Source organism: Dendrobates tinctorius, unplaced genomic scaffold, assembly GCF_039654945.1.
Source record: "Dendrobates tinctorius isolate UK_male_01 unplaced genomic scaffold, ASM3965494v1 ptg000149l, whole genome shotgun sequence".
Taxonomy (NCBI): domain Eukaryota; kingdom Metazoa; phylum Chordata; class Amphibia; order Anura; family Dendrobatidae; genus Dendrobates; species Dendrobates tinctorius.
This window is the reverse complement of record NW_027361816.1, coordinates 2,812,248-2,834,227: the sequence shown is the minus strand read 5'-3', so window position 1 is coordinate 2,834,227 and position 21,980 is coordinate 2,812,248. Positions and strand designations below refer to the sequence as shown.

The 21,980-nt window shown below is 48.2% G+C and overlaps 1 protein-coding gene across 8 annotated transcripts in view; it reads right to left on the bottom strand.

Moving 5' to 3' along the window:
* ATE1 (arginyltransferase 1) overlaps positions 1–21,980 on the bottom strand; it is a 154,048-nt gene that overhangs the window by 129,711 nt on the left and 2,357 nt on the right. For all 8 annotated transcript variants that reach the window (XM_073546597.1, XM_073546599.1, XM_073546605.1 and 5 more), the window contains exon 2: positions 17,239–17,302. In XM_073546597.1, the coding sequence (XP_073402698.1) occupies positions 17,239–17,302 (64 nt within the window). The remainder of the gene's footprint in view (positions 1–17,238; positions 17,303–21,980) is intronic.

Genomic DNA, 21,980 nt, shown 5'->3' with positions numbered 1-21,980 from the left:
GGGAAACTGAATGTGTTACCTGCTAATGCCTTGATGAGTAATGATGCAACTAACAACCATTCCTTCCCCAGGTATGATGCTGATGTGAATGTACCAAAGCAAACTGATAACCATTCTTCTCATAGGAAGGATGATGATGATGTTGATGTATCTGTGCCGACTGAACCCGTTAACCCTTTCTTTGAAGCGGTAGATGTGTCCACAGGTACCGAAGTGCTCAGCCCCGTCACTCTGCGGAGTGAGACGGCTGAGGAACCCCTGGCAGGAGTAAGCAACGGTGCTCAAGGAAATGGGGAGGTGCATGGGGACCATGAGGAAGGTAATGCCATGCAGCTGACCAGTGCCACTGAGGAAGGGCACTGGCCCATAAGTAGCACTGCTCCTGAAGTGTTGGGGGTGGATGGGGAGGTAGAGCCCAAGCCAGCACCGGCTGGTGGGTCTATAGAAATCCCCAGGGAGACAGCATACATAGCAGCTGTCACACGCAGTCAGAGTGCCCAGATCGCAGGTAACGCACTGTCTTCTGGACCCTCTGCTGCTACAGGAGAGACTGAACCAGAGGTGAACCCAGAGCCGGTTCTAGAGGGTCCCAGTAAAGAGGGGACCCTGACGTCACTTCTGGCAGCCTCCAGCATGGAGTTCCAGGCTGCTCTGCACTCAGATGCCAGCCTGGAGAAATTGAGAGGTCTCGCCGAGACGCCCACCTCCAAGTCTGATAAGGAGAGGGTGTTCTGGGAACGAGGAAGGTTGTACCGGGAGACAGTACCCGGAGATCCTAAAAAGGAGTGGTTGAGGGAAAGACAGCTGGTCGTCCCCTATCAGTTCAGAACAGAGTTGTTGCGGATTGCCCATGAGATTCCACTCGCTGGACACTTGGGGATCAGCAAAACAAAGGCACGGCTGTCTCAACACTTCTATTGGCCCAAGATGGGGACAGATGTAACACACTACTGACGCTCCTGCGCCACCTGTCAAAAAGTGGGTAAGGCGGGGCCTGCTCTTAAGGCTCCCCTTATTCCTTTGCCGGTGATAGAGGAGCCTTTCCAGAGAATCGCGGTGGACATTGTAGGACCGCTGTCCGTCCCCAGCAGCTCCGGAAAGCGATACATTCTCACCGTGGTAGACTACGCTACCCGGTACCCAGAGGCAGTAGCTCTGTCTTCAACCAGGGCAGATAAGGTGGCTGACGCACTGGTGACAATCTTTTCAAGAGTAGGATTTCCCAGGGAGATGCTTACCGATCAAGGGCCCCAATTCATGTCTCGCCTAATGGAGGCTCTCTGTGAGAAAATGCAGGTGACGCAGCTGGTATCGAGTCCGTATCACCCACAGACTAATGGTTTGTGTGAACGTTTCAACGGTACCCTCAAACAGATGCTCCGCATACTGGTTGAGACCCAAGGGCGCGACTGGGAGCGGTACCTCCCACACCTGCTGTTCGCTTACAGAGAAGTTCCGCAGGCCTCGACCGGGTTCTCCCCCTTCGAGCTCCTGTATGGCAGGCGAGTCCGGGGACCCCTTGGGTTGATAAGAGAAGCCTGGGAAGATGAGCCAAACCCCACAGAAGTGTCCATCGTGGATTATGTCATGCGCTTCCGTGACAAGATGCAGACCTTGACGCAGTTGGTGCATGACAACATGACGCAGGCTCAGGCTGACCAGAAGCGCTGGTACGACCAGAACGTCCGGGAGCGGACCTACCAGGTGGGTCAAAAGGTGTGGGCGCTGGTCCCTGTACCAACGGATAAGCTTCAGGCAGCCTGGGAAGGCCCGTACGTCGTCCACCAACAGCTCAACCCGGTCACCTACGTAGTCACGCTTGACCATGCTCGGGGTAGGCGCAAGGCCTTTCACGTCAACATGCTGAAGGCGCACTACGAACGTGAAGCTTGCGTCCTACCGGTCTGCAATCTGCCAGAGGATGGGGAGGAAGATCCCCTCCTGGACATGCTGGCCCACGCCAAGGCCGATGGGTCCATTGAGGACATGGAGATAAGTGGTTCGCTAACCATATCCCAGCGGTTGCAGTTGATGGCCACCCTGGAACTCTTCCGGCCTGTGTTCACCAACCGTCCTGGGAGGACGGAGTTAGCGGTTCATGACGTGGACACCGGGAATCACGCCCCATTACGGCGAACACCTTATCGGATCAACCTCTGATGCCCACCCAATGCCGCGCATCGAGGATCTGCTCGAGCGGTTGACAAACGCCAACTACATATCCATCATGGATTTGAGTCGGGGATACTGGCAGATTCCCCTGAGCCCTGAGGCGCAGGAGAAATCCGCCTTTATCACCCCCTTTGGACTGTACGAGTCCACGGTCATGCCCTTCGGCATGAAGAATGCCCCTGCCACTTTCCAGCAGATGGTCAACCACCTGCTTCGGGGACTGGAGGAGTACGCGGTGGCGTACTTAGACGATATTGCCGTCTTCAGTTCCACCTGGGAGGAACACCTTCAGCACCTCCAGGAGGTGCTCAAGCGTCTTCACCAGGCAGGCCTGACCATCAAGCCGGGGAAGTGCCAGATAGGCATGCACAAGGTCCACTACCTGGGGCACCGGGTAGGCGGGGGTTCCATGAGTCCGGAGCCAGAAAAAGTGGACGCAATCGTGTCCTGGCCCACCCCCAGGACCAAGAAGAAGGTGAAGTCCTTCTTGGGCACTGCAGGGTACTATAGGCGGTTCGTACAGGACTATAGCGCCCTTGCCAAACCCTTGACTGACCTCACCAAGCAGAGGCTACCCCAAACAGTCAACTGGACAGATGACTGTGAGGCGGCTTTCCAAGCTTTGAAAGCAGCCCTGTGCAACTCTCCAGTGTTGAGAGCAGTCGACAGCAGTCGCCCGTTTCTGGTACAGACCGACGCCAGCGAGTTTGGCCTCGGTGCTGTGCTTAGCCAGGTCGATTCGGGGGACCAAGAGCACCCCGTGTTGTATCTGAGCCGGAAACTTTTGCCGAGGGAAGTGGCATACTCGACCATCGAGAAGGAGTGTCTGGCCATGGTGTGGGCACTGCAGCATTTGCAGCCCTACCTGTACGGGCGTGCCTTCACGGTGGTAACTGAGCACAACCCTCTGAGCTGGTTGCACACAGTGTCCGGAACCAATGGAAGATTGCTCCGCTGGAGCCTTGCCCTTCAACAGTACGATTTTACTGTAAAACACAGGAAGGGCAGTGAAAACGGCAATGCCGATGGGTTGTCCCGCCGGGGCGAACCCGCTGAGGTGCGCATGACCGATTACCGAGAGGTAATGCCTCCTTAGCGCCCTCTTAAGGGGGGAGGTGTGATGTACAATGTCTGCAAGATATGTTTTCTGTTGCAATGTGCTAACAAATCCTCCATTTTCTTTGAGAAGCTGCCTGCCAGTGTCTCAGTTACATTGCACACTACAGCAGCTTCCCTCCCCCCGAGTGCCATAAACCAATTTCCTGTCACCCCATTTGGCTTCTCTCAGCCTCAGCTGAAAGAGGGAAAAAAAAGTGCGGGAAAGGAAACCTCTTTGTTTGAAATAAAGGTTAGAAGTAACCCTTTAAGAGCCTGCCCTGCGAAAACCGTACCAAGTAGAGATATGGAAATCATATTTTTGTAACCTGAGCGGTCCCAGCTTCGATACCGTGTATCTTTCGAAGTTCTACCCTGTCCAGAACATGAGATAGGATTTCCGCCCAAATGGACGGTCATATCGCATAGATGTTTGATGTTTTCTTGATAGGCTCATTACGCTGGGAAACATGATACCACTGATGAGTCCATACCAGCTTCTCCCATAAAATTATAGCTATTCTAAGTTTTGTAGCCAAAACATAACTTGGATAAGAGAGGTGGGATCAACCCAGAATGCACCTCTCTGTGATGTCACATAGGAAAGTCTATAAGGCATTCCCTGGCAGAACCAGCTCAGAACAGCTGCAGAGTCCGGGCTGACAAGAACTCAGATGAGTGGAGACGCGCAGCTCCGCCTCCACCCCCCGTAAAGCCACATGGGATGCCTAACAACAATATGGAACTGTGAGTGTAATCTCTTTGTTTTCTCCACTTTTATTTTATACCTGTACTGTACATATTTTATGTCTCAAATTTTATAGCAACTTTTATCTGTAATCACTGTCCTCTTTCGGAAAATAAATGAAATAATTATTTAGATCTGTCTCCATGCTCTAAGAATCGAACTATACGCCTTTGTTAGATAATCGCTACTAATTGAAGGGGTTTGCCACGGACCCTCTTAATTTAACACTGTGAATTAAGTAACCGTGACTGGTGGCAGCGCGTTGTGCACGGCTATTGCGGCTTGCTGGCAGTCCAGAAGGGTCTTATATTGCTGAATAAGGGTCTGCGGCCACAGCATTGATAATTCCCTTACTGCAGAAGCCTAATTGCCGGTTCACAACAGGCAGCCCGGCGACCAATTATCCTAGGTGCAGTTCCCTGACTGACCTGAGGGTAAGGGGGGCGCCGGAGAGCTGCGAGTTCCAAAGTGGAACTGAGAAAGTGGGATATACATAAATCCCCGCAGTACTTGGAAGATTGATAGCAGTGGTGGGGCATCCAAATTAAACTCCCCCTGCGGCAAATTGTAGAGCGAGATTAGCTTGCTGGATATTTTTGGTCACATGGTGCCAGTGGTGGGATAACTAAGATAAGCCCCAACGGTGCCTGTGATAGCCGTGTGCCGGCAGTGTGTCTCGTCCCTCCGTCCGCTGATACACCCGTGTCAGTGGTGGGACTGTGACATAGTGGTGACACAGGGTCCGCTGTCCGTCGCGTTTTGGTGGCAGCGGGACCCCCGTTAGTCGCCTCCGTAAGTGGACGAACGGCCGTGGGCTGTTCGTCACAGTTTGACCAATAGGGGCAGTGTACAAGGAGAAGAGGAGGGGGCCTAGGACAGATCCTTGAGGAACCCCAACAGTAAGGGGAAGATGAGAGGAGCCAGCAAAAGATACAGTAAAGGAGCGGTCAGAGAGATAGGAGGAGATAGGAGGAGAACCAGGAGAGACCGGTGTCCTTGAGGCCAATGGAATGGAGCACAGTGAGGAGGAGCTGATGATCCACAGTGTCAAATGCTGCAGAGATCCAAAGAGAATTAGCATGGAGTAGTGACCATTAGATTTAGCTGTTAGTAGATCATTAGAGACATCTGTAAAACACGGCGGACGCAGTGTGATAGCTTGAGCATGCATGGCTGCCAGTGGCACTGGGTCACTAGTATTTATTGATGAAGTGACACAGGACAGAAGCAGCCGAATGAATTCTGAGGTATTCAGAGCCATACTGTGTCCTCAGATCCAGCCAAACTGATTGGTTGTCGTTTCATACTACAGATGGACAATGACCCAAAACATAAAGCCAAAGCAACCCAGGAGTTTATTAAGGCAAAGAAGTGGAATATTCTTGAATGGCCAAGTCAGTCACCTGATCTCAACCCAATTGAGCATGCATTTCACTTGTTAAAGACTAAACTTCAGACAGAAAGGCCCACAAACAAACAGCAACTGAAAACCACAGCAGTGAAGGCCTGGCAGAGCATCAAAAAGGAAGAAACACAGCGTCTGGTGATGTCCATGAGTTCAAGACTTCAGGCAGTCATTGCCAACAAAGGGTTTTCAACCAAGTACTAGAAATGAACATTTTATTTAATCTGTCGAATTACTTTCGGTCCCTTTAAAAACAGGGTGGCACATGTTAAGGAGCTGAAACTCCTAAACCCTTCATCCAAGTTTAATGTGGATACCCTCAAATGAAAGCTGAAAGTCTGAACACACATAATATTACATATATATATATATATATATACACACTCACTGGCCACTTTATTAGGTACACCATGCTAGTAACGGGTTGGACCCCCCTTTGCCTTCAGAACTGCCTCAATTCTTCGTGGCAGAGATTCAACAAGGTGCTGGAAGCATTCCTCAGAGATTTTGGACCATATTGACATGATGGCATCACACAGTTGGCGCAGATTTGTCGGCTGCACATCCCTGATGCGAATCTCCCGTTCCACCACATCCCAAAGATGCTCTATTGGATTGAGATCTGGTGACTGAGGAGGCCATTTGAGTACAGTGAACTCATTGTCATGTTCAAGAAACCAATCTGAGATGATTCGAGCTTTATGACATGGCGCATTATCCTGCTGAAAGTAGCCATCAGATGTTGGGTACATTGTGGTCATAAAGGGATGGACATGGTCAGCAACAATACTCAGGTAGGCTGTGGCGTTGCAACGATGCTCAATTGGTACCAAGGGGCCCAAAGAGTGCCAAGAAAAAATTCCCCACACCATGACACCACCACCACCAGCCTGAACCGTTGATACAAGGCAGGATGGATCCATGCTTTCATGTTGTTTACGCCAAATTCTGACCCTACCATCCGAATGTCGCAGCAGAAATCGAGACTCATCAGACCAGGCAACGTTTTTCCAATCTTCTACTGTCCAATTTCGATGAGCTTGTGCAAATTGTAGCCTCAGTTTCCTGTTCTTAGCTGAGAGGAGTGGTACCCAGTGTGGTCTTCTGCTGCTGTAGCCCATCTGCCTCAAAGTTCGACGCACTGTGCGTTCAGAGATGCTCTTCTGCCTACCTTGGTTGTAACGGGTGGCAATTTGAGTCACTGTTGCCTTTCTATCAGCTCGAACCAGTCTGCCCATTCTCCTCTGACCTCTGGCATCAACAAGGCATTTCCGGCCACAGAACTGCCGCTCACTGGATTTTTTTTCTTTTTCGGACCATTCTCTGTAAACCCTAGAGATGGTTGTGCGTGAAAATCCCAGTAGATCAGCAGTTTCTGAAATACTCAGACCAGCCCTTCTGGCACCAACAATCATGCCACGTTCAAAGGCACTCAAATCACCTTTCTTCCCAATACTGATGCTCGGTTTGAACTGCAGGAGATTGTCTTGACCATGTCTACATGCCTAAATGCACTGAGTTGCCGCCATGTGATTGGCAGATTAGAAATTAAGTCTTAACACACAGTTGGACAGGTGTACCTAATAAAGTGGCCAGTGAGTGTATATATATATATATATATATATATATATATATATATATATATATACACATACACATACACACATATAGTGCTGAGTATGTGTGTGTGTGTGTGTGTGTGTGTGTGTGTGTGTGTGTGTGTGTGTGTGTGTGTGTGTGTATCACACCCACTTCACATAAGCACGCCCACTGGTGGGTGGAGAGCAGGGCTACGGAGGGAAAAGTGAGTTGCTGCGGAGGGAGAGTATGGGACGGCGAAGTGGAGACGGGCTGCGGAGGGAGAGAGCGGGACGGTCAGTGGAGTCAGGGACTGCGGAGGGAGAGAGCAGGACGGTCAGTGAAGACAGGCTGCGGAGGGAAAGAGCGGGGCGGCGAGTGGAGAGAGCGCGATAGCCAGTGGAGACAGGTGCTGCTGAGGGAGAGAGTGTGGCTGTGGAGGAAGAATGTGACTGGAGAGTGGGGATGCGGAAGAAGAGAGCGTGATGGAGGATGGAGAGCTGGGCAGGAACACAGCGGGGCTGCGGCGCTGCTGAGGGAGAGATCGGGACGGCCTGTGGAGACAGGGGCTGCGGAGGAAGAGAGCGGGACGGTGGATGGAGAGCAGGGCTGCTGAGGGAGTGTGAGGATGGCAGGTGAAGAGCTGGGCTTCAGAGGGAGAGAGTGCAAAACGGAGATTAGACCTACCGGTAATGTTATTTCCAGGAGTCCATCCTGACAGCACCATGGGGGGGTTGACCTTTCATCCTTACAGGGACAGGAAATACACGAGAGGTTAAAAGGTCCCCTCCCACACCACACTCCAGTGATTTTCCAAGTACCACACCAGTATGGATGCAATTAAAATTTATTGAGATTTAGTACAAGCATATTGACACCAGTACAGATCCTAGGGAGGGAGCTACCAGTACTGTCAGGATGGACTCCTGGAAATAACATTACCGGTAGGTCTAATCTCCGTTTTCCAGGACGTCCTATCCTGACAGCACCATGGGGAATACCAAAGTAGGAATTCGCTTAGGGTGGGACTACTGCTTGTAGCACTCTACGACCGAAGGTCGACTGGCTAGCTGTCAAAGTGTCCAACTTATAGTGTCTACAGAAAGTGTTCGGTGTAGACCAGGTGGCGGCCCTGCATATTTGATCTACTGAGGCCCCCGCCCTCTCTGCCCATGATGTCGCTATTGCCCTAGTGGAATGGGCCCTAAGTCCTACCGGTATAGGAAACCCTTCGGCCTCGTACGCCGAGGTGATAATTGTCTTAATCCACCTTGCCAGGGTCTGTGTAGCTGCGCTTTTACCCTTATTTTTTACCGCCGTACTGGATAAATAGTTTTGTGTCCTGTCGCCAATCCCGGGTGACCTCTAGGTAGCGGATGACTGCACGTCTAACATCCAGGGAATGGAACAGTTTTTCTTTATCATTCTTTGGGTCTGGACAAAATGAGGGTAGGATTATCTCCTGGTTTAGATTTTGCGGAGAGGCTACTTTCAGGAGGAACCTCAGGTCTAGCTTGAGCACTATGTGATCCTCAAAGATCTGAATGTAGGGGTTCTGGACTGAGAGGGCCTGGATCTCCCCTAAGCGCTTGGCTGAGGTGATCGCTACCAGAAATACGTTTTTTTGTGTAAGCTTTGCAATGTCTACCTCTGATATTGGCTCTATCTGGACCTTGAGTGTGCTCGGGGTTAGGCCCTTATCAAATCCTGAAAGTAGGAAATCTAGGATTTGAGGGATATTGGGCCGAGACAGGTCTAAAGGGGTACTACCACTTTGAGCAGAACCTCTTCCAGATCTTACGATATATTGCCCGCGTGACAGGTTTACGGCTGGCCTGTAATGTAGAGATCACTTGGTCCGAGAGGCCACTGGACTTCAGGATGTCCCTCTCAGGATCCATGCTGCTAGTTGCAAACTTCCTGGGTTTGGGTGTTGAACTGGGCCCTGGGCAAGTAGGTCCGACGACGTTGGTAGATGGAGTGGTCCCTTCTGAGCCATTTTCTTGAGGAGGGGAAACCAACTCCGCCGGGGCCAAAAGGGTACGATTAGCATCACCCGAGCTCCCTCCTCCTGGATCTTTCTGAGAACCCTTGGTATTATGGCGATAGGGGGGAACCCGTATAGTAGTCCCCCTCTCCAGCTCTGGTTCTAGGCGTCGATCTCTTCCGGATGGTCCGCCGGATTGAGGGAGTAGAACCTCTCCAGCTTGGCGTTTCTTCTTGTCGCAAAGAGGTCCAGTTGGGGTGTCCCCCAGCGATGGCACAAGTCCATGAAGATCTCTTCTTTTAGCTCCCACTCGGTGGCCCGGACTTCTTGCCTGCTTAAGCAGTCGGCTATATTGTTTTGGGAGCCTTCCAGGTGTATTGCTGACAAGGAGCGGGTGTTGTTTTCTGCCCAGGTGAGGATGCGAGCCGCTAGGTCCTGAAGCTTCCCGTGCCTTGGACCCCCTTGGTGGCGTAGGAAGGCCACTGTGGTCACGTTGTCCGACATGATCTTTATATGCTGGTTCTGTAGGCATGACTTGTTTCTCTTCAGTGTTTCCCAAACTGCTCGTAGTTCTCGGTAGTTTGAGGACTGTAAGCTGATGTTCTTGGGCCATGTTCCTTGCAGGTATCTTCCCTCTAGGTGAGCTCCCCATCCTTCCTTGCTGGCATCCGTGGTGATGGTTACACAAGGAGACAGGATCCAAGGAACCCCCTCGCTGATATTTCTGTGGTTGGTCCACCACTTCAGGGATGATCTTAAAGCTGGAGACGGCCGGAACTTCTTGTCCAGTGAGGACTGTCGTCTGTCCCATCTTGACAGGATCTCCCTCTGCAGGATTCTTGTGTGGGCCTGGCTCCACATAACGCAGGGTATGCATGCGGTTAGGGTGCCCAGAATCTTCATCGCGGTCCTTATCGAAACCTGGCGCTGACCGAGCTGACGAACCTTGTCCATGATGGGCCTTTTCTTCTCTTCGGGTAAGAGTGAGATTCTTCTTCTGGAGTCCAACATGACCCCCAGGAATTTTTTCAGAGAACTGGGCCGAAGATCTGACTTTTTTTCTATTCAGGATCCAACCTAGGCTCTCGAGCCTGGAAATTACTGAAATGAGTTGTTCCTTCAACTCCTCCACTGTACGGGATACCACTAACAAGTCGTTTAAGTAAGGCACGATGATTATGCCCTCCTGTCTTAAGTTTGCCACGACTTCGGCGACCAGTTTCGTAAAAACTCGAGGTGCTGACGCCAAGCCGAACGGAAGGGCCTGGAACTGAAAGTGGTAGTATCTGCCGCCTTTCTTTAGGGCGAAACGTAGGAACCTCTGAGATTGAGGATGGATGGGCACGTGATAATACGCACTTTTTAAGTCTATAGTGCACATGGAAGCGTTCTGGTCTATCAGTGGGATGGCGGTTTTCAGGGATTCCCAGCGAGGAGATTTCCCCTTCCCTCTATATTCCTGCCTCTGGTAAGGACGGAATCTCTGAAAGGAAGACTGCCTTCTAGGTTTCTCCTCTGGAAACCCTTGTCGTCAGAGGCACTCTCTAGAATCTTATCTAAAGCCGGCCCAAATACTTTCCCCCCCCCCCCCCCCGAGAAGGGTATGGAACATAATTTATTCTTAGACTGGTAGTCCCCCGACCAGGTTTTCATCCATATGGCTCGACGGGCCGCGTTGGATAAAGAGTTATTCCTGGCCGCAAATCTTACAGATTCCGCCGAAGCATCCGCCAGAAAACCAGTTGCGATCTTTAACAGGGGAATACTCTCAAGGATATCGCCCCTAGGGGCTTTTTCCTTTAATTGCTGTTCCATCTGGTCGATCCATAGATACATGGACCTAGCGACTGAAGTGGCGGCTATGTTTGCTTTCATCACCGCCGCTGAGGCCTCCCAAGCCCTCTTCAAGAGCACGTCGGCCTTTTTGTCCATGGGTACTTTGAGACTGGAAGAGTCCTCAAAGGGAATTGAGGTCTTCCTTGACACCTTACCCACCTGGGAATCAATTTTAGGCACCTCATTCCAAGTGTTGTTGTCTTCCGGGTTAAATGGAAGTCGCAGTTTAAAGTCTCGTGGCACGATCAGTCTTTTCTCGGCGTCCTCCCATTCTTCCAGGATCATCGCCCGGATATGGTCATTGACTGGGAAGACCTGACGGACCTTGGCTCTTAGCCCCCCGAACATCGCGTCCTGGATGGATTGCTCCTTCGGGGCTTCCTCGATCTGCATCGTACTCCTCACTGCCCTGAGGAGCTCGTCCGTATTCTCTGATGTGAAGAGGTACTTTTTCCCCCGTCTCCAGGGGTTCAGAGGTGATCTCGCCTTCTTCCTCCGAGTCCGTACCCCGTATCTCCTCCTCTGAAGACTGGTCGGACTCCCATCTTGGTCTTTTGGATTGGGACCGGTCGGCCGACTGCGTGGGTAGCCATGCAGAGACGGAGGCCTGGACCTCCTCTCTGACCACTGTGCGCATCTCCGTGAGGAACGTGGCCTGCTCTCCTTTGATGATCCGCAGGGTACAGTCCTCGCATAAGGGTTTCTTCCATGTGCTCGGCAGCTTGCTGGCACAGATGGGGCATTTGGGCTTGTTTGATCCCCTAGATGCTGCTGCCACTGGGGTCGGCGCCGACTTGTCCTAACAAAGAACAGGAGACCGTTTTACTAACAGCTCCTGTCTTTGAACTCACAGCCCACCCTGCCTCCTACTCACGGACGGTGGGTCTGGCTCGCTCCTGCATCCGTGTTCTCCGTCCATGATGTCCGCTGAAGGTGACCAGTCTGTACTGCTCTGTACCGCTGCCCCTGCACCCCCGCTCTTATCCAACCTTATCTTGCGCTGGAAACGCTTCTCCCGTCCATGACGCTTCCTTCTGACGACGTAGGCCCAAACCGGAAGTCGTCATACCCGGCGACCGGAAGTGACGCGGCCGCCGGCTCTCGCGGGAGTCGCGCCGGGGGAAGCACTACATCGTCCCGGAGCGACACTCCACAGGACCGCAGGCGGGAAACCCCCCTTAGGGGGGTGCCGCCCGCACCGTCCGACCGGAGGAGTTGGCGGTTGGGACCCCGAACCTCCTGGCCCCGGTAAGTTCTGCTGCTCTCCTGCCCCCGCCGTTGCGGCGCTCTCGTGCCTGTCCTTACAGGGACAGGAAAAACACTGGAGTGTGGTGTGGGAGGGGACCTTTTAACCTCTCGTGTATTTCCTGTCCCTGTAAGGATGAAAGGTCAACCCCCCCATGGTGCTGTCAGGATAGGACGTCCTGGAAAAAGGGTTAAAATGATTACCAGTGTTGTGCTGTGGCGCCAGGAGTCCCTGCGCACGTTTCGGCAGTCTGAGCCTACATCACTGGTAATCATTTTAATGCTTTTTAACCCTATTTACTCCTTGGGCTTATTCACCTATATCTTGTGACACTTTATATAACATTTATTGTTTCGGTCACTTAGAGTGTGGGGTTTTTTTTTTTTCACTGATTATGTTATGCTACCTCACTAGCTGTTATTTTGATTTTGTGGAGCCATCTCATGGCTAACTTTGATATTTGACATTCATGTCTTTTTTTTTTTCATCTTTTCAACTATGACGCAATTTGCTTTTATTATTAATAAAAATTGTATCTCTTTAAATCATTGTTTCTATTTTGTTTTATTTACACTTTTTTCTCTAGGTTTCCTTTAATTGTGGTGTAGAACCATTTTTTTGTCCGTCACTTTTTATGAGTGATTCTCACCCCTGTATTTCACATAAAGCTTAATTTTGTCCTCAAACACGAAGCGGCAGACTTACTAACCCTGTGTAACAGACAACGGAAACATACACCAGGCAGGTTGTCACAATCTGACTCATGCCAACTCCCACTAAGTCCGGCCCACTTCCAATAAACCCCACCTCCTATTCAAGTGAGGCACAAAAAAAAAACAAAAAAAAAAAAACAGAAACCAATGTGGGAAAGTCCAGCTGTGAGGTGCTCACACACGGTCGGGCCGTATGACTAGCTTGTGTGTATCGCTGCATCACAAACCCTAGCAGATTACTTTGGGGGAAGGATTACGCAGGCTAAATTTAAATACCCCATCCTTTTTTTTTTGGGAAGATAAGTTGCTGTCGCAGCAATCTGCCATCAGTTTCCCCTGCTCTAAAAACACATGAATGGCCGAGCTCAGAGATTATGTATGGAAAAGGGACTAACAGCACAGAATGAAGGCTCAAACCAATTTTTTTTATTTTTTTTTTCCTTCTGGATATTTTTGTACCCACTAAATAAATTTAGTATCACTATACAGTGGCGACCAAAAGTTTTGCTTATTTTTTTAAAGTGCGATTACTTCTGTCTGATTTGTATTGTTGATGACATTTTCCTGATGATGAATGGAAAGAGCATGAAGTTGTCATCATGCAAGAACTTAATTTTAACGAAAATGTTCTACAATATACCTATAAACTGACTGCCAAAAGTTTTGCATATACTTTTTATTGATCACAACATAGAGAGTAATTGTGTACAGTGCCATAACAGTATTTTGTTGCACAACCTCTTGCTTTAATTACTGCACCACACCAACGGGGTACTGAAGCCACTCAGGTATTCAAGGACATCCTGAGGGATCTTGAGCCATTCCATTGCAAATAATTCATCTTTATTGTAGCATTCATATTTCCATCAATTCTATGCAGAGTGCAAATGGCAGATGAAAAAAGCAGCCCCATACCATGACATTGCCACCACCATGATTTACTGTAGGCATTTCGTAGCTCACATCATTACGTTTTCCAATTGGGTGGTATATGTGGTGCCTGCCATCACTACCAAACAAATTGAACTTGGATTCATCCCACCACAACACCTTAGAGACCAATCTGTCTTTTTCCATTGGCTTTGTTCTTTGGCAAACTCAAGTCGGACCTTCCAGTTCTTTGCAGTGATGAAAGGTTTCTTGACTGGAACTTGTGCATTCATCCCTGCTGCTCTCATCCATCGCACCAGTTTGGCGACTCACTTTGACCCCATATTCCTCGTTCATTTTGTACGAAATCTGTACAGCACTTTTATGGACATCAGATACTGACTGTTTCTTAATAATGTGATCAACTTTGGAGGAAGTTTTCCATGGTCACCCACTTCTAGGTTTGTCAGCTGTTCCATAACCTTCCTTTTCTTTCTTTATTATACGCGACACTTGACTCTTGAGAGCAGTTGAATTCCATAGTAAAAACACTTTAAAAACAAAAAGAAAAAAAAAAAAGCAAAACCTTTGGACGCTACTGTAAATTGTACTGACCTTAACAAAACAATGGAGAATTGCATTTTTTTCACCACACTTGAAATATTTTTTTTTACCGTTTTTCATTACAAAATATATGGTAAAGTGAACGGAATCAATCCAAACAATAAATTACCACGCAAAAAACAAGCCCTCGTATGGCTGCATTTAAAAAAAGCTACGGTATATCATGTGCCCACATGTACTAGCCTATAATCTTAACAAGGCAACACATCAGAAGACAAAAGCACAAAAATAAAACTTGGCCACAGAAGGAGTGGGATAAAGGAGTATTCTCAAGGTGTCTCTTGAGGGCTCCCAGCTCCGCATTCTCCTTAATTCCTTGTTGCTTGAGGGATGGCTGCTCCTCCTTGAATGACAGTTCTTGAGTAAAGGCCCAGTCACACACAGAGATATCGCCAGCGAGATCGCTGATTTTGTGACGCCACAGCGATATCGCTGTGTGTGACATGGATCAGCGACTGGCCCCCCTGCCAGGTATCGCTGATCGCGCTCCATCGTCCGGGGCTGATTTTTGATCGTTGGTCTCCAGCTGGCCAGCGTGCATCGCTGCGTGTGGCAGCGAGAGACCAGCGACGCTGTTTTCCAAGGTAAACAGCGGGTATCTAAGAGCCGCGCAGCTCTTAGATACCCGCTGTTTACATTGGAAACCAGCTTGCTCGCTGGTCCTGATCGCTGGAGGGGCTATGTGACAGCTCAGCAGCTTTCAGCTAGCGATGTCCCAGCGATCCCATCCATGTCGGATTGTTGGTGGGATCGCTGGGACATTGATACATATAACGGGGCCTTAACAGGAGCTCTGTCCTGCTACAACACACAGCCAGTCAGTGTTTGTTCTGAATCTACACGGCTATCACTATTTCTGTCACTATACCTGCATAAAGAGATAAAAATGCATTTGAGCAAGCACACAGCTCAGGAAAGTTAAGGGCCCGTTACACGTAGCGATATCACTAGCAATATCCCTATAACGTCACTGGTTTTGTGACGCAGCAGCGATATTGATATCGCTACATGTGATACTTACCTCCGACCGACTCCCCCCTGGTTATCGCTGATCGCGCGAGAACGTCCTGGACCATTTCTCGTCATCTGCTTCCCGCTGTGGCGACGAGCGACGCGTGGACGCGGGCAGGAGGACGTCTTCATCGCCTCGTCTGACAGGTAAGTAGCGACCGTCGACCGCTGCTATGTCGCTGGTGAGATCTGCCTGTGTGGCAGCTCACTAGCGACCACTTAGCGATGCACCAGCGAACCTGACCAGGTCGTATCGTGGTCGGGATTGCTGGTGCATCGATAAGTGTAATGGTACCCTTAGAGCAGTGATTAGGAAAACCGCCCTGAAAACTGCAGCTGCTGGGGGATTATCATTATGCAAGAGTGATAAGAGCCCTGTCAAATGTTGAAAGGGACAGGAGCTGCTAACTGAATAGAAATCAATGGGCTGGAGAGAACGAACTGTGATATTATGAGTTAACGCTTCTCTTGGAATGTAATTTCTGTGCATCCTTGGTCAGGCTCTGGTCACCAAGTTCCATGGAAACAAGCTGTACACTATGTAAGATAACAGCTCTCACAGCAGGAGAACCACAGTAAATATAAAGGTACTGTCACACTTAGCGAAGCACCAGCGATCCCGACCAGCGATATGACACGGTCAGGATCGCTGGTGCATCGCTAAGTGGTCGCTAGTGAGCTGCCACACAGGCAGATCTCACCAGCGACATCGCTGGAGACGGGGGTCACTACTTACCTGTCACACGAGGCGATCCTGACGTCCTCCCGCCCGGCTCCACGCGTCGCTCGTCGTCACAGCAGGAAGCGCCGCAGGAAGCTGACGACGAGAAACAGTCCAGCCTGTTCTCACGCGATCAGCGATAACCAGCGGGGGAGCGGGTTGTAGGTATCAGACACAGCGATATCGCTAGGAATATCGCTATAACGTCACAAGTTATAGCGATATCTCTTAGTGTGACAGGCCCTTAAGAAATAAGAAAATTGAAAATGTGCTCATTTTCAAGTTAAACATGAGAATGTTCTTTTAAACTGTCTCTGTGCCAATGAATGGAGACTAGCTGCAATGATGTCTCTCATACACAGAGATATAAGGCATTCCTGCACTGTCTCTTTGTAGCACACAGACAGAAACAGTTGCAGCAGCATGAAGGACATTATATAGAAGTAATGAGCTGTGCAGCTGGGAATCCAGCACTGGAATGAGTGAAACACTTAATAAAGAGCTGCAGACGGTCTATGTGTCCGTCATTTTCATTCTCCACCCTCGCCTTTCCGTAGACTATGAGAAGCAGCTGTGATCTGATCCTTCAGTAAGCTGGCAGCCTGTTTTGTTTTCGGTAAAAATAATTTAGCTGCTTTTCAGAGTGGATGGGGGGGGCGGGGGAGTGGCTCATAAATGGAGAAAGAAGCAGAGTTCTCTGATAACATGTATTAAGTATAACGTTTCTTATATTCGCTTGCACTGTTACCGTAATTCACTATATATATATATATATATATATATATATATATATATATATATATATATATATATATATATAAAAGTAATTGAAACAGAGACCATTTAAATTAAAAAGTTTATTATGTGTAGGTATCCAAAAATACAACCTAGCAAACACTTAAAAACCCCTAAATGACAACATTTCATGTCCACATAGCTTGTTTATGTGATATTTGGGTCTCGCATTATCTTTTGATGTTTGCTCTACATTTGCGGCACACGGTCAGACAATGAACATCAGCCATGAATTAATTATCCAGAAGGGAAAGGACATGTGTCAGATAGGAAAGATAAGAGAGTACACAAATACAGGAAATAGGGCGGGGTGGGAAGGACAGACCGCCTGAGACAAAGCGATAGTGACATAAAACAAATAAGACAAAATAACTATCCAGGAAGCGTGCATTGAGTAACGACCTTCAGGAGCGGCCTCACACGCGGCCTGCTCTTACCGTCTCCAGCCTCGGTCTATCAGATTTTGGTAATCCTGAACAGTCAGAGAATGCGCCCACATGCCTAGAAAAAGAAGAAAAGAAAATTATTGACTTCATGCACCAATAGTGTCCCATATTTACATATATAAGACCATGGAACACCGCACTATGCTGATTTTCTGCAAATAAGCTAAAGGAGGAATACATTATTCATACACAATTTTAAATACTTTTAGATCCTCACTAAAGGGTGTGACTATGAAAGGGTGTAATTTAGCAGAAAAGGGTTTTCCAGTTTCAGAAATCCCATCCCCCAGCAGCAGTTTGTTAAAAAAAAAAAAAAAAAAACCTCTAATTGCCCTCCCCAGGTCCAGCACTGAGTCTAGGGCACTGCTCTCGGTGTCCTGCAGCCAATCAATGAGCTCTGAGTCTCTGACTGGCTCTTGCAGTCAACACGATGTGACGTCAGTGCTGAAGCCATTAACAGAAACCAGGAAGAAGTGGCGATGACTCAGCGCTGGACCAGGGAAGCATGAGTAAAGCACACAAATTTTCTGAAACTGGAAAATCCTTTTAGAGGGGTTGTCCGAGAATGATATATATATATTTTTTATTTTAGAGATGCGGATTTAGGAAATTAACACCCTGTTATTCAGGCTCTACAGGCCCAGCACTGCCTCTCTCACCACTGCAGCCTGTCAACAAAAAACAGAGCGGCGGTGGAGCTGCAGCAGGGGACTTGGGGAGGGTAAGTATTTGTGTGTTCTCCACACACGACATTCCCAAACAAGTGCTGACTGCAAATGCTTCTGACCCGAACCGGACAGCCTCACAAATGGCTATGAGGCTCAGGAGACCCGAGGCCGGTCCAAACACTGCAGTCCGTACTCGGACCTTGAATGTTGATAGTGTGCACCTTGCCTTATTTTTTATATGTCTGTAAACCTATAACAGGAAAAAAAAAAATATTCCTGAACCTATTTAATGTGAAATGGGTGTGGCACCAAATTTAGGAGATCGCATGATCAACCACACTAAGGCCGGGATCACACATGCGAGGAATACGGCCGAGTATCGCATCTTAATACCCAGCGCTGCCGCCGGCACTCGGGAGCGGAGCGTGCGGCTCCATGTATTGCTATGCGGCCACATGCTGATCCGAATGCCGGGTATTAACATGAGAGACTTGTCCGTATTCCTTGCATGTGTGACCCCGGCCTTACAGAGGGGCTAAATGCCACTACTGCATCGGTCACATGTCCATCCTCACCATAAGAATGGAACAAGGAGACCAACAGGGGTGGGCAGCACTAGGAGAGGAGCGGTGGGGTTCAATGAATGGACATTGGCTTTTTAGCTGTCCTATGGTGCCATTTATGCCTGGTGAATGCGCAAAAACTACACAAAAGTAAAGGTACTGTCACACTAAGCGATATCGCCAGCAATATCGCTATAACTAGTGACGTTATAGCGATATTCCTAGCGACATCGCTGTGTCTGATACTTACCTACGACCGGCTCCCCCGCTGGTTATCGCTGATCGCGCGAGAACGTCCAGGACTGTTTCTCGTCGTCAGCTTCCTGCGGCGCGTCCTGTGGAGAGACGTCCTGTGGAGAGACGAGCCGGGCGGGAGGACGCAGGATCGCCTAGTGTGACAGGTAAGTAGCGACTCCCGACCCCTGCGATGTCGCTGGTGAGATCTGCCTGTGTGGCAGCTCACTAGCGACCACTTAGCGATGTACCAGCGATCCTGACCGCGCCATAGCGATGTACCAGCGATAAGTGTGACAGTACCTTAAGAGTGCAGGGAGCGCCGCACAGTCCACCCTCAGCTGCTGATGACGGGAGTTTACAATTCCCACAGCTGCATCCGCGTTTATTCCCTTCGGACATTTGCCTATGAGCTTATTCACATGACTGCATCTCGGCTTTGTAAATCCTTTCATTAGTACATCTTCGCCTATTTCACATCTCCTGATTTTGCCGCAGGTTTTAGTAGAGATTTTACGCTTTGTGCGCTCAGTGGATTAGTTGCAGATTTTCAGTACAAAATCCACAACAACAAAAAAAAAAAAACAAATCACAATTTCATGCAAACTTTGCAGATCTCTTTTTTTTCTTTTGCAAAAAAGAAACATTAGTGAAACTGATAGGATTTAGGTTTATACCTTTTGTCCAACAGTAAAAAAAAAAATAATCTTACAAGATTTGAAACTGGAAATCACGTAAAGGTGTCTAATGTCAAGAGCCAAATGTTATGTAAAAGCTTCATACAAGGAAAATGCTAAATAATTCACTGGGGTGGGCTACACTCCAGGGTTCATTGCCACCAGCAGTGAACTTGTTTTTTGCTGAGGCTACGATTCCTTGGTCTCAACCAAAGTTTGCCAGATGTTGCTGCTTTGTCACAGTGCAATACAAGTGAAGGGAGCAAATTTGCAACGCAGAGGGTATTGTAACCAGCAAGTACCAAAAAACTGTTGCAGTTGGACTTCTTGCGACTTGTTTGTCACAGTAGCCTCATTGTCACAATGTTTCCCCATTCACTTCTATTGCGCTGCGATGTGTTGGTGACGCCTAGCTAACTTTGGTATTGTGACCGGTGTCACAGCCAAACTCACTGTGTGTAGCCTAAGGGCTGGCATGCGTTAGAAAAGACCATCTACCAGGTATGATTCGGGAGTGAAAAAGTCACTAACTACATGTGTTCATTGTGACTGGGGTTTAGATACACCATATACTCCGGCTACTGTCATGCTGGGCATGGCGCCTACCTACCCTTCTGGCATGCAATGGATTGTATACGGCACTCGAAGTCATCGGAATAGGTGCTCAAGTAAGGTATCCATCCCAATATCAATACAAGTAGAAAAAAAAACCTTGGCACTCAAAATGTATCGTGTTGAAAAAAAGGTTCCAATTTATTTTGTATACAGCGATCAATTAAACGTTTTTCGGTCTGGGTACAGACCTTCATCAGTAACTGTATGCTGCTTGTTTAGGGAACCATGTGTTCTAGCACAGGGAAAGTTACCAGTGCCGTAGATCTGATAAAAACACCGGGTAAACGTAGTGCGGTGCAGCAGCTAGGGTTAATAGGATAACCCGTTATATATTCTGATTTCCGCTTGATGAATAAATCATGTGTCCTGGCGCAGGGAATATGGCGAGCTGTGTCGCCTGTGAGAAGTGCTTCAGTCTGGCTGGACAATTGCAGCCAGGTACTGTATGTTTTACCCCGAATCGCTAAGGCCGGAAACAATTCACCGACACCTGCCGAGCCCGCAGATGACACCGGCTTGCTTCGCCTGCCTTGTTCCAGTTGCCAAACAGCTCTATCACTATGTAAACTAAATGGGAAAGAACAAGAAAGAATATGGGGGCACCACCGAACTATTCAAAAGGGACCCAACCTTGACCTATACCAAAGTATATGGATTAACAAAGAGAAGTCATAGGTCACAAACTGGGGATCACCCTAGGCAGAAGCCAACATGAAAATTCAAATTTTATTAGACACAAAAGTGTTAAAAACCTTAAAAATGGTCACACACGTGACACATGTACAATACAAAAAGCTCGTATTAGAGCAAACTGCCCACCGCCAAACACTCCACAATGAATAACAATTATAGCCCCAGGTCCATGTAAACAGCATGCAGGAATGTATAGAAATATATATCATCAAATAGAAATATATGACCGTATAAAAGATAGAAAGCAACCCCTGAGTAGTTATAGTGGGTAATGGTTTTATAACCTGAAAAAGAAATAGCACTGATAACAATAGGTCACCACAAGAAAAAATATATATTGCCCATAGAATATTTTATCTACATATAATGCATAAATGTTAAAGGCAATGTGGTTGAAATAACTTTCTTCAGGAATACAAGTACCCACGCCTCATAGAAAGACATGAAGCATGCAAAAGGCCCACATAGTCTGAGCCCATAGGGAGAAAAGAGGGAGGTCTAGGCTGAAATAGCCTCCTACAAAGATCAGCATAAGTTCATATCAGCAATATCCAGAACCCATGTGGAGTGAGGCCAGGCAGAATGGAGAGACCCGACGCGTGTCGCCACTCTAGGTGGCTGATATGACCTTATGCTGATCTTTGTAGGAGGCTATTTCAGCCTAGACCTCCCTCTTTTCTCCCTATGGGCTCAGACTATGTGGGCCTTTTGCATGCTTCATGTCTTTCTATGAGGCGTGGGTACTTGTATTCCTGAAGAAAGTTATTTCAACCACATTGCCTTTAATATTTATGCATTATATGTAGATATTTTATGGGCAATATATATTTTTACTTGTGGTGACCTATTGTTATCAGTGCTATTTCTTTTTCAGGTTATAAAACCATTACCCACTATAACTACTCAGGGGTTGCTTTCTTTTATACGGTCATATATTTCTATTTGATGTTATATATTTCTATACATTCCTGCATGCTGTTTACATGGACCTGGGGCTATAATTGTTATTCATTGTGGAGTGTTTGGCGGTGGGCAGTTTGCTCTATTACGAGCTTTTTGTATTGTATATATGTCACATGTGTGACAATTTTAATGTTTTTAACACTTTTGTGTCTGTTCGGTGTCTAATAAAATTTGAATTTTCATGTTGGCTCCTGCCTAGGGTGATCCCCTGTTTGTGACCTATGACTTTCTTCTCTTTGTTAATCATCTAATGGGAAAGAACTGTCAATCTCGCCCAAGGGTTCTTGACTAATTCACGCTGCCTGTGGTTCGGGCAGCAC